We start from the raw sequence: 15,648 nt of genomic DNA on the forward strand, positions 1-15,648 counted from the left end.
TTTGTTTTTGTTTTATGAATATTATAAGATAGAAATTCTCCATCTAACTATTCGATTGGAATCTTAATATACATACACATCATAATTCTTCTAAATATCAACTTAATGGAATGGTTGGGTTATGGCAGTTATATCATATTATTTTGCACCCGCGGCTCCGCAGTCCTCTCCTTCGTCTATGTTTGCTTCATGACACAGGCGTTACTCCTAGGAATCGGATATCTCAATTCCTGAAATCGAATTCACGGTTTTCAAGGGTAGGAATGGAAATGGAGGTGGCAACTAAAGCCTGAAGGGGAACCCTTGTACAATAAACGCTAATGGTAGGATTTGAAAAGATGTTGACCATTTAAGTTTTTATTAAAAAAGGTTGTAGTAGATGTTTGGACGATGGCTGTGATCCTTACGTCTGCATCGGTCTTTCCAGCCCTAATGCTTATGTGGGGTGGGTTGCCCCACATAGCAGCTCCAGAATTGGGTCAGTGCCAAGATTGAGTTACTAATTAATTCATAATTCTAATTCTTAGAAACAAAAGCGCAGTTACAAAATGACCCAAATTACAAGACGTTTCAACGCAATACTACAAAATGATCGTGTTTTGCATGTCAATGGACCAAAAATACATGTCACATGTTGAGTACTGCAAGGAGACCAGATGCCAGTCCCTGGAATCCGTGGCAGTGGAAGTTGATAGCTCCTGGAGATGATGGTCCATTCTCATCAAACACCATTTTTATCAAACTAAAGTGGAGACAGGCAAACATTTTGCAAAGTATGATGAATTAGGAGGCTACAAGCAAAGAATAGAGACAATTTAATTTGGCATCAATTTGAACCAGGTGATCCCACCACATAATGGTTCTCACCATTGGATTGCCTGGTTCCCTCCACTATTTGAAGATGTTAGAAAGTGAATCCAAGAGCCTACTGACCTTTCATAACGTATGACCTACACTGGGATTGGAATCAAGGAGTCAGTTCAACTGACCAGAAGAAAAGCCAGACTCGTATGGCGCTTTGAACAGCTTGAACTCTTGAAAGTGGGTGTTACCATCGCCTTGTGAAGGCAAGATATGCACCCGGGAATCAGTTGAGGGAAGCTCGGTCCTCCAGTGTTCTGAGGTTGAATGTAACATACCTTGGGACACTGCATGCATAATAGATTGAGGCATGCTGGTTTGGTTTACATGCATAGGGTGGTCAGGTGGAATTGGTTGTGTTTCACATGAGCCCCAAGAATTCGTTGACAGAAGAGAGAGAGCACGACGAAGATCCTGTGATGTGTCCAAGTTGGAAGAGATCATAGAATCCCCTAGACCTGCAGAAATTAGCCATCTAATGAGCAAGATAATATCACTTTAGGTGCACTAAGCTAAACACTTAAATCAATAGCATGAACAAAGACCACAAAAGAACCCTCCCTCTAAGCCCATCTATCCATTTGAAATTCTTAAGCTTTTCTTTTTGAACCACCTGTCTTTGACCTCTTCCTCATTTACTACAATGAGACTTTTACCGTCACTTCGAACCCATCTAAGCCGACAAGCATTAATCTTCCCCTTCTTGAAAGCCAGTAACCATTTTCCTTTCTCTTTTTGTCCCACTCATTATATAGGTCATCAAATGGATAGTTGATCTACTGTTCTTCATTTCCTTTCTCATCATTTTCAATGTTACATATATTCTCCATGATATAATCTTTGAAATATTTCCAAATGCACAGAGTTAAGGCAATAGATAACAGGATGTGATTTTTCCAGTGAAATATTTGCTTGAGGTTGAAAGTTGGTTTCAAAGTGGGATCATGTGGAAGAACATGTGGGTACTGTGTCAGGATTCCTGCCTAGTTCTTCTCAACAATCGACATAAGGTCATCATATTTCTTCCATGAAAAAATTGTTTGAGGCCTCTGATATTCAGAAATATCAATCCAGTCTTATTGGACATTTAAAAACACGTGATTGTCAGGTAGGCAGACAATTTATTAGGGAATTTAATAGGGATAGTGTGTTAGGATGCCCAGATCCTAAGGCCAATTCGGCAATGTAATCAAATGGCTGGAGTCTGATAGCAGTAAGATCCTAAGCAAATTAGCTGGAATCATCAGAGTGCTTTGTTACCTAACAAGAAAGGAAAACATACCTTGATTGAGAACCTCAGCTATTGCGCCCTTAGAGTGCAAAAGCCTACTGGAATCATGACAAAGCGTACTAATGCCATTCTGCAGCTCACTGCCAGGCAAATGCAGCTGCCGGTCGATACCTCCTGTGTTACCAGGCCTTACTAACCCTTTTGTTTGTGTGAACTTGCTGCATGTGCCTTCCCATGAAGGATTTACAGCAGGCCTTGTATGAACAATGGGGACTGAGCTCAACACAAGACTCATTTGCTGCTTCCCACCTGTGTGGAGAATTCATAAATCAGATCAAACTACAAGCAGGGTTTGACACAAAATATCAACAGCAGCCAATATTGTTGAACATGTACACCACAAGCAGAAGTAATTTGGGCATGCAACAGAACAAAAATTGATTCATTAACTAGATGCCTACGAAAATGTAACAATTTTTTCTCACCCTATATGATTCAAGTAAAAGAATGCACATAAATCAAAAGCTCGATAGAACTGAAATTGAACACACTACTTAATTAGACATCTTGAAAGGAACAACAAAATCAGATGCCACAATTACATCAAAAAGAGAACAATAATTGCAAAAGATGTTCAACTAGACAAGAACTTTAACCACTTCTATTGCATGGTTAAATTACTTCCGCTTGCCCTTGGAAACCTTAAAGATGCCTTAATGGGTCAGTCCATCTTTCCCTTTTTCCACTAGATCACAGCTTCTCTACACAAATGATGAAAAGCAGAGGAAGCATGCTCTCGAACATTTCCAACTTAATTTTGTCTTCATGGTTTAAGCATGAAAGTTACCTTCAACTTTTTCTTGCAGCATTACAATATTTTTCATTTAGACAGTTAACAACTTTAATATCTCAAACTATAGTTATGTTCCTATAAGATACTGACACCATCATGTATGGAGTTGATCCATTTATGATCCTCAATACAAATGCTCCTTCAACTTCCATTATAAATTGTCCTAACCAGAGAAGACTTGCTCGCATTTAGTCCCCATGGTCCAGTGGAAAATAATGATGTCTCTTGACCTTCATCCAGCTATGTGAAAAAAGGTTCCAAAAGCTCTGCATTTTTTGAATTCTCCACAGCTCATTCTGTCTTGGCAAGTGACATCGTCTTGGTTGAGTAAGATCTAAAACTTATCCTAAAATTCTGGTCCATTTTGCTACAATGGTTGGGAACAATCAGCCTGTAAAGACCAAGGTTTTTCAAGCAGTTTTGAATGCTCAGGCCTTTTTACTAACAAATATCATTTGCATAAACTATTAAGGCCATATCTATAACCAGACCAAGAGATCAACCTACTGATTACAACTAATCTCTCTTAGTTGGTATGCTTCTATTTTCAATTTTTTTTTTAATTTTTCATTGAAGCAAACAGAAAGCTTTTTTCACCATATAAAATTTAACTAATTTGGTGCAAAGGAGACATTAACATATCACATCAATAGCAAGTTTTCCAGATATCCAATTAAGAAACTCTTCCTCCCTCCATCCCTTCATATAGGGTCATTGCTGCCTTCTAATAAGTTTGCTATGGAGAGATAAGCAACTCAGGGATCTAGAAAGCTTGATAGTCTTATGACACATGAAAATATAGGAGAAAAATCTAGAACCCTCTAGAAAAACCATTCATAAAAATCAAACAGATAAGCAAACAACAGAAACCACAACTACAGTTAAATGAATTAAACAGATTGTGGGTACTCAGCATAATTAATTTTCAGCAGGTTCAAGATTATTTCACAGGGTATCGTATGGTTAGCATCTTAAAAAAATACTTTGCTTGATCTCGAGAGCAAAAAATTGAGACAACCATTAGCAAAAATGATGCCAAATTTTAAATGAAGATCTTTTTCAAACAGACTCCAGATGCTTGGTGCAGTACAGTAAGCTGGTGAAAAATCATGGCTAAATGTAATGATATTTCACATGGATCAATTATGATTAACCCTGAATTGACTGTATGCAACTATACCATTTGTTTAGGACAACAGTGCATCAATTATAATTTTAAATGAAGATCTTTTAGCTCATCGGGTCACCAAGCGGACTCCAGATACTAGATGCAGACATGCAGTACAGTTACTACAGTAAGCTGGTGAAAAATCATGGCTAAATGTAATGATTCTTCACATGGATCAATTATGATTAACCCTAAAATTTGCCTGTATGCAACCATACTGTTTGTTTGGGACAATGGCACACCAACTATAACATTGTGTTTCAATTTTCCAATGAAAAAAATTACATCTCATTATTTCACTAGCATTCTCTTACCTTTTTTTATAGAAATTCTTTGTAATTGACTATACAGAAATGGATCAAACCCAGGAAATAAGGACAGACTTTAACAAGCTGAGGGTTCACAAATACATCCAAAACCATCTAGTTTTACTTGCACTGTTTTGGCTTTACATACACAAAGTTTAGTTTTGGGAGGAATTGAGATACTAAAATTATGGGAGGGTTAAGCTAAACTCTATACTATAAACTCCATAATATCTGAAAGAAAAATGGCTCAAAATCTGAGTTGAAAACATACCATAGAATGATGAAAGCCTCGCCGAATTTGACTGGATCCCTTCTGGTTGTGGTTTGCGCCGGCGTGCATTGTGATCAGAAAGACGCCTGCGACAGCTTCTCTTCTTTTCATCAAACTCTGACAAACTATGGAACCTTTAACATTACAAACCAAGTGATTACCATATCAGTAATTATTCATTGCATGCTGAAAGGGCTTGAAGGAACTACCCATAAAAAAAAAATTATAAGCTGAAAGGCCTTGAGGAAAACTTTAAATGATTAAATGTATGAATGACAAAATCAAGAGAAACAGAAACAATCAGTATTTCAAATGTATCCAACCCAGGGTAATCATGAGAAATCAACAGAATATGCTAAAAACAAATCAGTCCTGTATTTCATTATCTATGCATAATCCCTATCTCATAAGAAGCTTACCTGCTACACTGTTGGCAAAAACGGCGCTCCAGACCACCTACAATGACCTTTGGGCATTTGGTATGACTTTCACAAACTCTATGTTTGCGATGGTAATCTTTGGCTGTTGAAAGGTCAAGGTTGCATCCTTCAACTTGGCAGCGCGAGACATGTGCATTCTGACAAGATAACCTGGATCTCTTTGCTGTGGTATCAGATGATACGGGAATCACAGAAAACACTGAGCCCTTAGCATTGCCCCCTGCAGAAACATCCTCGAAGTATGTCCTTTTACCAAGCTTTAGACCAATTAAAGGTTCACCAGAGCCAATTGAGGCTTCAAGGTTTGGAGAACTTCCAGTTGGCTCAGCCCTCTCCAAATCTCTCTTCTTGTTAAAATCTTGAGAAAAATCTTGGAAAGCCTCAAAAGTGAAGTTGGATGTCTTTATTCCCACCTTTGATGAAGAATCAATTGAAGCTGATTTTGAGCTCTTTGATGAATATGCATGTCCCAAATCAGAGCCAGAACCACCACTACCAGCACCACATCCAGATGAATAGAAAGAACCAGTGTCAATTCCTCCTTCTCCTTCAATTTCCCAGTCTGATTGTAACTTTTTTGGAATTTCAGTTGATTTTGCATTGAAAATGTCAAGGTTCTCCCAGTCCCACTGTACGGGAGCTTTTGCATTCCACTCCATCATTGAGAAAGAAATCATAAATCTCACACACTCCTCTTCTCCATAGACTTCAGTTGCAGATCCTGCTGGATTAACTGGAATACAAGTCAAACCTTGTTATCTAAGAAGGAATTATACCAAAGCATATAAAATTCACACAAAGGCAGAAAGAAATTGCAATTTATATCAATCAAAAGCTGCACACAAATGACAGTACAATAAAGGCAAAATATTCTAGAAAGATCTGACAAAAAGAAATAGAGCAGACAACCAATTTAAGCTTGATATATCAAGAACATGACTTAGCTTCTAAATTCACATCACAGAATGGTCATGCTTGTCTTTTTCAAAGGATTACCATGCCACAGAAAGGAAATTCCTTATCCCCTTTTAGAGAAGGATATCGATTGTCCTTTCTTCCCCAAGTCGACCAAGTAGAACCGATGATGCTGCTCAAATCCACCCAACTCCACAGTAACAATCTAATTCCTCTGTATCTAAGTCAAGATTTGAAGCCAAAATAGATGCAAAGTCAAAAAGCCTATACCACTAATACTTGGATTCCTCCATCCTGCATTTCGCACAACACAGAGAAGCTAATCACTCTGCTACCCTCCCAGCCACGACTTTGTTAGTCAAGTACCTTCCAACTGTGAGTTCCCACAATTTAGAAAAATCTAATATGACTGGTAAAAGCAATTCAATGCACAGGCATATCTATAATTTACGCTTTTCCAATAAATGATGTAACTGTTCCTCAAACCGATGCCACACTTGAGGTAAATCGCACTTTCTACCCAAGTCCTCTTCCTGCACAGATTCCAACAAAAATACCATTTCTCGCCCGCCCTGTATAAAATTAACCACCCTTACTCTTACCCCAGATTCTTCCAAACCTGTCAAAACAACAGCATCCACTCATCTCTCTCCAATTATTTCTAGGAAGTACTCATCTGATTGATCCAATACGTTTCACCTTTTATTGTCATCTATAACAAGTACCTTCAAGCATTCACTTCCAATAATACACAAGGCATATTAGGCTTGTCGGCCGAGTCACTACACCATCAACTAACCAAAAAATGTTAAAGCATTTCAAATGAAGCACAACCACCTTGGATCTAAATCCTATGCATCTAAAATTCAAAGATCCTAATTTCAACGGTGCCACTCTTTTAGCCACTCAAAATTTCAAATTAACCCGTCCCCACCTAAAGAAAAGATGAAAATCAGCTCAAACAAAACTACCCATAGGCTCTGATTGATAAAGAATCCTGCATTAGTTACTAGGCAATAATAGTTGGTACAAATTGAAGAAACCACTTTGGGCTACACGGAACTGGTGGCCCTAATTCCAAATCTACTCGTTTGCTTGCTTCATATATCAGTAGATTTGGAACTTAAATTGAAACAAAATTTCATAACCCCTAGATTCAGAGAAAAATTCCCACAACAGACGTAGTGGAATTTCAACTCTGCGTGATTCAGAACAGAAACCAATTCTTTGCAACCAAACACTGTCTTAACATCGACAAACAGAAAACAAACAAATCAAGTTTTAATAAAATTTTAAACCTCTTCCAGGGTTTTTTCGATTTTTCGCCCCAAATCCAAACCTAGCTGTACAAGGTCCTTACATTACAGAATGACAGCGTCTTGGCCGGTTACCTTTCCACGGCACTTTCCCGAGAAAATTAAATAATTGTTTCTTTTTTAAAGAAAAAGGAAGGGGCAAAAAGAAAAGAAGAAAAAGGCAAAAAAAAAAAAAAAAAGGAAGGCAGAAGGAAAAAGCATCTTTTCCTTTTCTGGACTCCCAACCAGTACAAAGCATTGAGAAAATGATGTCCCAACCTCACCTGTAAAAATAACAGATGTTTCTCCCAAATCAGCAATACATTATTCTCAACACACCCACCATTGCTGCCTTTCACCCTAATTTCCCCATTTCCCTCTTAGAGTTAGGGTTTCCACAGTCAAAAAAAAAAAAAAAAACCTCAATCACTTTCTCTTCTCCCGAGAAAGTGAGTAAAAATAAATAAATTAAGACATACACTAAAGGGGAAATCTTACAGATCATAAAGAGTGGCGCATTGTGGCACCGACTTTTCCGGGAAATGGTAGGAAAAAATCAGATGGGTAATGGTTTTTACGGGAAAGAGGAAAAATGGGGAAATGGGTTTCGGAAGGAAGAAGAGTGTGGTGACTGGCGAGAGAGTGAGAGTGGGGGAGTGGGGAAGTGGGGCGAGTAAGGGTTCAGAGTAACAGAGTGTTGGGTGAGGTGGGATCATGTGCAGTCACTGCTACAATAATTCAGTGATGGCGACTGCCAAAATTCAAATCATTTAATTTTGTTTGGAAACACACATGTGGCTGTCCACCGCTCCGTTCAATGGGCTTTCCTGTCGGACCTTCCTCTTCCCACTTTCCACTTCCCACTTCCCACTTCCCTTTATCCATCCTACCCTCTCCACCACAACATTACCACTGTTCATCCTATCCTATCTACAACAACGTTAAGCAATCAAATCTATATATGAACTTTTATTTATTAATTTCATATTTCAAAATATTTGTTTGAATCATTCATTCGATTGTAAAGCTCTTGAATTTGTGTACATGGAGATACAAACTAATCACTTATTTACAAATTATTTGTAATGTTTTTTAAATTATTTTTCAAAAGAGAACAGTTTTATAATATTTTTTAAAACAAAAATATGTTTGAAATTTGAAAATATTTTCAACTTAATTTCTATATTTCTAATTTTAAAAAATAAAATTCATATGTACTATCTTAATTTTAATTATTTTCATATTTAAAAATAATTAAAACATATTTTAAAAAAATACCACATTTAAAGTGGACATGACAAGATCGTGCATTGAGTAACACAAACATTCGTGTAAAATGTTATACGAACTATTCATGTCGAAGGTAACGCAGGACAGATGTGTTAGTGCTAACATAGGACAGATGTGTTAGCACTAACATGGAATAGACGTGGCGTTAATACGAGGTTTGTTTATACTTAGTGGGAATATTTTTTGTTACAAACTGAACTTGTGAAAAAAATGAACCTATAAAGAAATGACAAGTGAAAAGTGTGTCGGTTGTATACACGAGGAAGCAAACTTGAAATGGGTAATTTTTTTAGTGTACTTATAATGTCTAGTGTCGGTTTGCACACATTTTTCATTTTCTATTTTTAAAATTTAAAAATTATAATATAAGAAATTTTTAGATTTTTACATTGAAAAAAAATTATGATTAAACTCTATTTTAAAAAAAAATAAGTTTTGAAAACAAATTTTACCACCTCAAATTAAAAAAATTTTAAAAATGATTTCTCAAGCAAAGTAATACAATTTATTACCACCTTCTATTTTTTATTTTTAACAATAAAAAACCTATTCAAATGGATATTACCTTGTATCACTCAATATAAATTTGGTAGTGATTTTAGAAAGTGCTTTTAATATTTTTAATATTTTAAATTTTTTATCATTCAAATATTAAAAATGTTAAAAATATTTTTTAAAATCAACTAAATGAGTGTTTAGTAAAACTTAATATTTGGTACTTAATAACTTAAATTAACTTTAAGTTAAATTATACTGAGTTTTTGACTTAAAACCTATTACTTAATTTTTACTTTAAATATTAAGATTGTTTGATAAAATTAATTTATAATTTATTTCAAGTCATTAAATTAACATATTTATCATCATAAATTATAATTAGAGCAAAAGATGTTGAGTAACTATTGAGGTAATAAAGTAGCAAAATAGATTGTGAAATTAATTAGGATAAAGGAGGGTAAAAATATAAACAAAGATGTAAATTAAAAAATAAATTAATTATTTTTTTTATATATCATTAAGTCAAATATATTTAATTTATTTAATGATTTAAATTAAATTATTAAAAAAAAAAGGCATTATAACAGAGGAGAAAATAAGGTCTATTTTGATTACATGACTTTTGATTGGATGACATTTGTACATTATTAAAAAGTAAATTATAAATGTTTCAAATTTTAAAACCTATTTCAAAATTAGTATGTATTGGTGGGTGATTGATAAATGTGTTGCTTTCTATGTCTTCTCCTCTTGAATCCAATCATGTCTAACTGAAAATGGATGAAGGAAGATTTGGTTGGAAATAATTGCTGTACCAAGAAGAATTTAATCAGAGAGAGAAAATTAATTACAAAACCTAATTACTCTATAAAAATTAATGTCATGTCACATGGAAATTCATTTTGGATTTTGTCTATTTTTTCCATTTTTGTTGTTTGTCGACTAAGAAAATTAGTTGACTCAATTGAGTGGACAGTGGGAAGGGGGGCTGACAGTTTGGAATTTGGTTGGAGGATTCATCTTATCTTTTGCAATTTCCAATGAAAGGGACGTATCAGAAATCATTTCAATAAATAAATATATCATTCTTGATATTTTTAAAATTTTTGGTTTTTTTAATATTGGTCAAAATTTTATAATTATATTGGTCAATTTTTTTTTTAAAGTTTAATAACAAAAATAAAAATATTTTTTAAAAAAGTTTTTTTTTCTACATTATTTTGGTTTTCAACTTCAAATAGGTCCTACATTTAATCACCACATTTTAAATCCATAAGCAACTATTTCTGTAGTTCATTTATTCTCAAAATAATTTTTTTTGCAATAATTTTGAGGTATTTTTAATTTTTGTTTCTTTTAAATTTTTTTAAATAACAATTAAAAATATAAAAATTATATTTTTCATAAATATATAATAACATACTAAGAATAAGTTAAGAATTATTTATTTATTTATTTTTTCTGAGTTCTTAAATATAATTTTGTTTCAAAAATAGTTAAGGACTGTTTTTAAAATTATCGAGAATTATTTTTGAAAATATTATCAAATAGATTCCAAAGCTTGGCTTGAGAAGTGTTTTGAAAAATTATTTTTTGATGTTTTGTAGGACAAAAATTTGTTCGAAAAATTTAAAAGTGTTTTCAGCCTATTTTTGGTATTTTTAAATATGTTTTAAAAATATTGTTTATATGTAGCGTTCTATTGATAATTATTTTCCAAATTTATACAATTATTATTTAAAATAGTCATCATAAAATAATAATAAAAACTAAAATATATTCACTAACAACACTATATTTTCTATTTTAAAGACTAGAAAATTTGTTTTCTATTTTCTAATTGCAAAATATGTATTTTTTTTGTTTTTTGTTTTAGAAAACATAAACTATCATCAAACGAGGCCTAAAATTTTTTGTATCATAATAAAAAAAAAATTATAGGATATTAAATGGTAACATGTTTATGATGTTCCGTACCACATGAAAAGAAAAAGTTTTCGGGATTTATGAAGAGTTACATCGTGAAGGTGACTCATAAAGGTTGTTAGCTCAAAAACAAACAATATCAATCGTTATCAACAAATCAAGATAAATAATATTACAACTGATTGTTAGAGTTTGTTATATGTTTTAAAGCCGTGAATACTATGTCCCGACTGATTTACAACTCTTGATCTTTCCTCATTCGAAGGGAGATTATGTCTAGAGTGTGTTCCTTATGCTCAAGTTTCAATATTATTTTTAGCACAATTTACACACAGATGTTGCTCAAATGAGCAACTTGGCCAAGTTGACAATATGATAATATCCAAAAAAAAAAAAAATGAAAGCAAGTGCGATTTGTAGTGGATCGCATAGTTTAGGGCTAAGCCCATATATTAAAATCACAATTATTAATTAATCTTACCATACACCTACTTTATTTTAAATTTGGTTTTGTTTTGTTTTGTATTGAGTATGAATTTATAGAAAAAAACAAACATCTAGTCATATAAATGAAGAAATATGAGTTTGATTCGACAATTTTTTATTAAATTAAGGCATGGTGGTTGATGACTGTCTCATCCTTAAAAGGGTGTTAATCATGCAACGGGATATAAATAGACAAGTAAAAGATAACTAAAAATCACTAAAGATGGGTTGACAATATTGATTAAGTCCAAAAATGGGATAAGTTCTATGATTTTCGTATTGATTAGTTTCGAGGTAGAAGCAATGATTGTTTTACTCTTTAAATGGTTTTAAAACATTTAATATCTTTTATTATTATTATTTTAATTATTAGAAAATAGTAGTCTGGATATTTCACATCCGGAATTCTATCCGACCAATGTTCCGGATGTGAGATATCCGGAAGTAGCTAAAAGTTTTACCATTTTTAAAGATCGTCTTTTATTATTGAAAAAATAATTCATTTTTGACATAAATATCCTTTATTATTTTAAGTATTAACACATAAGTTTTCAAATAAAATATTATTTTTATAAGTAAATAGTAAGGGTATTTTTATCAAAATGAGTCAAAAAAGATAGAATTAAATTTCAAAAAATTGGGTTTTCACGGACCCTTTAGTCAAATAATCCTTTTAAATATTCTCTACGAAGGAATTGTATACTTAAGTATAATGTAAAAATTTTTAGAATATTTTTTTAATTTTTTAGTCACTGCTTAAAAGAAATGTTTCCTATGGAAAGTTTGGCAAATGTTTTTCTTTAGTGAGAAAATTGTGTTTGGTTGTAAGGAAAAAAAAAAAAACTATTTGGAAAAATAGCTACCAACAAGGTCTGAGATGTCATTTCCATCCATGAGTACTTTTGCTATTTCAAGAGATACAATGTGCATTTAGATGAGTCTGCCAGTATCCTCATCCTCTTTTGCAGTGGAGTTGGGTCCACTCGACACTCTGATGATAATATCAAATCAAAGCTCAGCCAATTTCTTGGATTGCATTGTAGCTAAGTTCTTATCATAGAAAATATGGATTAAGTTTGGACCAGTACAGAGTTGTGATCATGGCCCATGGCCCATAACCCATCATGGCTCATGTCCCATAGCACTAGTGGTTGAAGCTAGAAAATACTAGTGTTATCAGTTATGTTATTAGGGTAATATAGCACCAGATTTGGTGCCGTTCTTCATTTTTTCTAGCATCTTTTCTCTAAGAAGCCTTCTCATAATTTTCCCAGATGGTGATTTTGGGATAGTCTCCACAAAGTGCACCACCCTCACTCTCTTATACTGTGCCACATTAGAGGCAACATACTTCACAATTTCTTCCTCTGTCTCTTTTGCGTCTGGGTTGAGCACTACACATGCTGCTGGAATCTCCCCTGCCTCTTCATCAGGCAGTCTGCAAATCCCACCAAAAAAATGTATAAATATATATATATATATATATATAAAAGATCAAACACCTTGCTTCCTGTTTTTCAATGGATCCAAGAACAATTATGGTGGTTATATTGCTTACGATACAACAGCAGTGTCTTCAACTGAAGGGTGACTTATAAGGATGGCCTCTAGCTCAGCAGGAGCTACCTGCAAATCGAAAACAATGACTTGGGTCTTTCCTCTTTGTCCGCTATAAGTTAAAGGGTCTCTAAAACTTGAGACCTGTAGTTAAGTATAGCTCTGATACTATATTAAACTACTACTTACTTGGAAGCCTTTGTACTTGATCAACTCTTTGATGCGATCAACCACAAAGACGTCCCCATCATCGTCTATGTAGCCAATGTCGCCAGTATGGAGCCATCCATTGTTGTCAATTGTTCGAGCTGTCTCCTCCTCGTTCTTATAGTAGCCTGCAAGGTTGTCAAGAGTCTGCCATTACTTAAAAAGAAAAAAGAAAAAGAAAAAAGAGTACTGCAGCCTAAAATGGAATGCAATTCTGTATGCTGCAATTAGTATCATTTTTGTGTACCTTGCATTACACATTGGCTTCTAACACAGATTTCACCAGGGGTGTTCTTGGGGAGGGAGATACCGGTTTCAGGATCGATGAACTTGAGCTCCATGTTGGGAAGGATGAACCCAACTGAGTTTTTCTTAGCAGTGGCATGGCCTTTAGTGGGGTCTCCATGAGTAAGTGTAATGCAGCTGTGCTCAGTCAGTCCATATGCCTAAAAGTGCCAAGAAGATCAGTATAAAAACACACCATCTCATCTGAAAAGCCATCTTGAAAGAAGACTCTCTGCTCACCTCTTGGACTTGGACACTAGGGAACTTCTTCTCAAAGGCAGAGAGGAGCTCAGGTGCCAGGGGAGCTGCAGCAGTCATGACTGCCCTAAGCTTGAGCCTGCTGAGATCAAACTCCTCCACGATCGGATTCTTAACCAATGCCAAAATGATTGGCGGCACAATTGGGGCAAATGTGATCTCATGTGTGATCAATGCATTCAGAAAAGTTCTAAGCTCATACCTCCCAATCACCACTACCTTCCCCTTGTTCCTAAGTGTGGCACAGCATATTCCAGTGATTCCATATATGTGAAAGAATGGCATTAGGCCTAGAATAGTGATTTGTCCCACCATCTCTGGCCCAACACTGAAGAGGGTGGAGCAGAGGTTAGCTACCAGATTCCGGTGAGTGAGCATTACTCCCTTTGAAATTCCTGTAGTCCCTGATGAGAATGGGAGGGCACATAGATCATTCTGGTGCACATCCTCGCTGATTGTATCGGTGTTTGCCCGGTCTGCTGCTTCAAGCAGCTCACCCCAGTTTATGGCGCCTGCAACATGTTCTTCCCCCATCACAATTACTGGTAGCTCCAGGCTTTTCACCTGTTGGTCTCATCACAATAAGTATTAGAATGAGTCATTACTCCAAATCCACCCAAATGACAATTCTTTTTAGTACCTGAGTTTTTTTTCCTTTTCCTATGTTTCTTGGAAACCAAACAGCATCAAATATGGTCATATTTCTAGGCTTAAAACCATGCCATAGAAAGCTGTAGTAAAATTCATGCTCACCTTCTCATACATGGCCCCATTTGTGACAACAAGCTTGGCATCAGCAGCCTCCACCTGCTTCTTAATCTCTGAAGCATGCCCAGCTGGGTTTGAGCCTGAAAACACGCCGCCAGCGGCCATTATTCCCAGCGCGACGATGGCGTACTCAGCCACATTTGGCAGTACAACAACCACCACTCTCCCCTTCCTCAGCCCAATTGACCTCAAGGCCTTAGCAAACCTCCTTACATCTCTGACAACTTCACCATAAGTATACTCCTTCCCTGTCACAGCCTCCACAAATGCCACCTTTTCAGCATACAATTCAGCATCCTGAAGCACAAAGTCCGGCAGTGTCATGTTATCTGGCACTGGAACTGCTTGATGCTGGCTCCTGAAAATGTGCTCATTATCTTGAGCAGAAGCTTGGAGGTGAGTTCCCATGTTGGATATGTGAGATGGCAGGGGAAGATGGAGCTCAGCTTTATAGGAAATGAGGGTGTTTGTAAATTTCCGAACATGGGTTGTGCATGGAATTAGAGAGTTATTGAGAGATTGGTGAGGGTTAGATTGCCATGGGGTTTGCAGGTGGGAGTTTGTTGGGTCATATGACAGTCACAGCCAACTGCATTCTTTCTATCATCCACTTCGAAATCAAAAACAAATCTAAAATTAACTGCAGACCCTTCATTTTTTAGGTAAAGAACGAAATTAAGATGGTTATTTGTCAAATGAGAAGGAAGAAAAGTGTGGAACCCTTTCCTGTTTGGTCATATCATGCCCAAACGATCACTATGATCAGTTGATTTTTAGGGAAGGGAAAATTCCCATTACTAAGCAATTTGTTTCTAGGATCCCCTTGGCCTCCTCTTCCATTGAAAATCTAAGGATTTCCTTGCAGAGAACCTCTTGAAACAGAAAATTATGTTATTTGTAATCTTTTCTTCTTTATTTTCATTTTCTGAAGATTGGATATTAAGGTCAGGCTGCAAATTGAGGCTCAACTATGGGCCGAGGCTTCCAAGCCTTGGCCACTGGCAGAAAAACCCAATCCAACTCACTTGTTA

General features: G+C 35.3%; 2 protein-coding genes across 4 annotated transcripts; both read right to left on the reverse strand.

Annotated features, from left to right (window-relative positions):
* Nucleotides 1-491: 491 nt before the first annotated feature.
* On the reverse strand, nucleotides 492-8,008 carry LOC117923609 (squamosa promoter-binding-like protein 2). 3 transcript variants are annotated; one of them, XM_034841987.1, is made up of 5 exons: nucleotides 7,841-8,008; nucleotides 5,112-5,865; nucleotides 4,693-4,826; nucleotides 2,144-2,401; nucleotides 492-1,319 (listed from the first exon to the last, which is right to left on the reverse strand). In XM_034841987.1, the coding sequence occupies exons 1-5, from the start codon at nucleotides 7,845-7,847 to the stop codon at nucleotides 976-978; spliced, it is 1,497 nt and encodes a 498-aa protein (XP_034697878.1). In that variant the 5' UTR covers nucleotides 7,848-8,008; the 3' UTR covers nucleotides 492-975. The 3 variants fall into 3 exon arrangements, with proteins under 3 accessions (XP_034697878.1, XP_034697896.1, XP_034697887.1); XM_034842005.1 differs by lacking the exon at nucleotides 7,841-8,008 and adding an exon at nucleotides 7,627-7,814; XM_034841996.1 differs by lacking the exon at nucleotides 7,841-8,008 and adding an exon at nucleotides 6,129-7,296.
* A 4,535-nt stretch (nucleotides 8,009-12,543) lies between these two features.
* Nucleotides 12,544-15,040, reverse strand: LOC117923562 (4-coumarate--CoA ligase-like 1). The gene is made up of 6 exons (XM_034841911.1): nucleotides 14,603-15,040; nucleotides 13,832-14,413; nucleotides 13,554-13,752; nucleotides 13,289-13,434; nucleotides 13,101-13,168; nucleotides 12,544-12,980 (listed from the first exon to the last, which is right to left on the reverse strand). Exons 1-6 carry the CDS (start codon nucleotides 15,023-15,025, stop codon nucleotides 12,731-12,733), a joined length of 1,668 nt encoding a protein of 555 aa, XP_034697802.1. The 5' UTR covers nucleotides 15,026-15,040; the 3' UTR covers nucleotides 12,544-12,730.
* Between the last annotated feature and the right edge of the window lie 608 nt (nucleotides 15,041-15,648).

The sequence above is a fragment of the Vitis riparia genome, chromosome 1 (genome assembly GCF_004353265.1).
Source record: "Vitis riparia cultivar Riparia Gloire de Montpellier isolate 1030 chromosome 1, EGFV_Vit.rip_1.0, whole genome shotgun sequence".
In the NCBI taxonomy this organism is placed as follows: Eukaryota; Viridiplantae; Streptophyta; class Magnoliopsida; order Vitales; family Vitaceae; genus Vitis; species Vitis riparia.

Bases quoted from the DNA above. Each gene is read 5' to 3' on its own strand.
- LOC117923609 (XM_034841987.1), bottom strand. The intron at 4,827-5,111 runs GTAAGCTTCTTA...GTAATGTTAAAG, and splicing joins TTTTGCCAACAGTGTAGCAG to GTTCCATAGTTTGTCAGAGT. The intron at 2,402-4,692 runs GTATGTTTTCAA...TTCTCCACACAG, and splicing joins GAGGCTTTCATCATTCTATG to GTGGGAAGCAGCAAATGAGT.
- LOC117923562 (XM_034841911.1), bottom strand. From the start codon at position 15,025: ATGGGAACTCACCTCCAAGCTTCTGCTCAAGATAATGAGCACATTTTC. The intron at 13,169-13,288 runs GTAAGTAGTAGT...TTCGATTTGCAG, and splicing joins TCAAGTACAAAGGCTTCCAA to GTAGCTCCTGCTGAGCTAGA. The intron at 12,981-13,100 runs GTAAGCAATATA...TGGGATTTGCAG, and splicing joins GAAGACACTGCTGTTGTATC to ACTGCCTGATGAAGAGGCAG.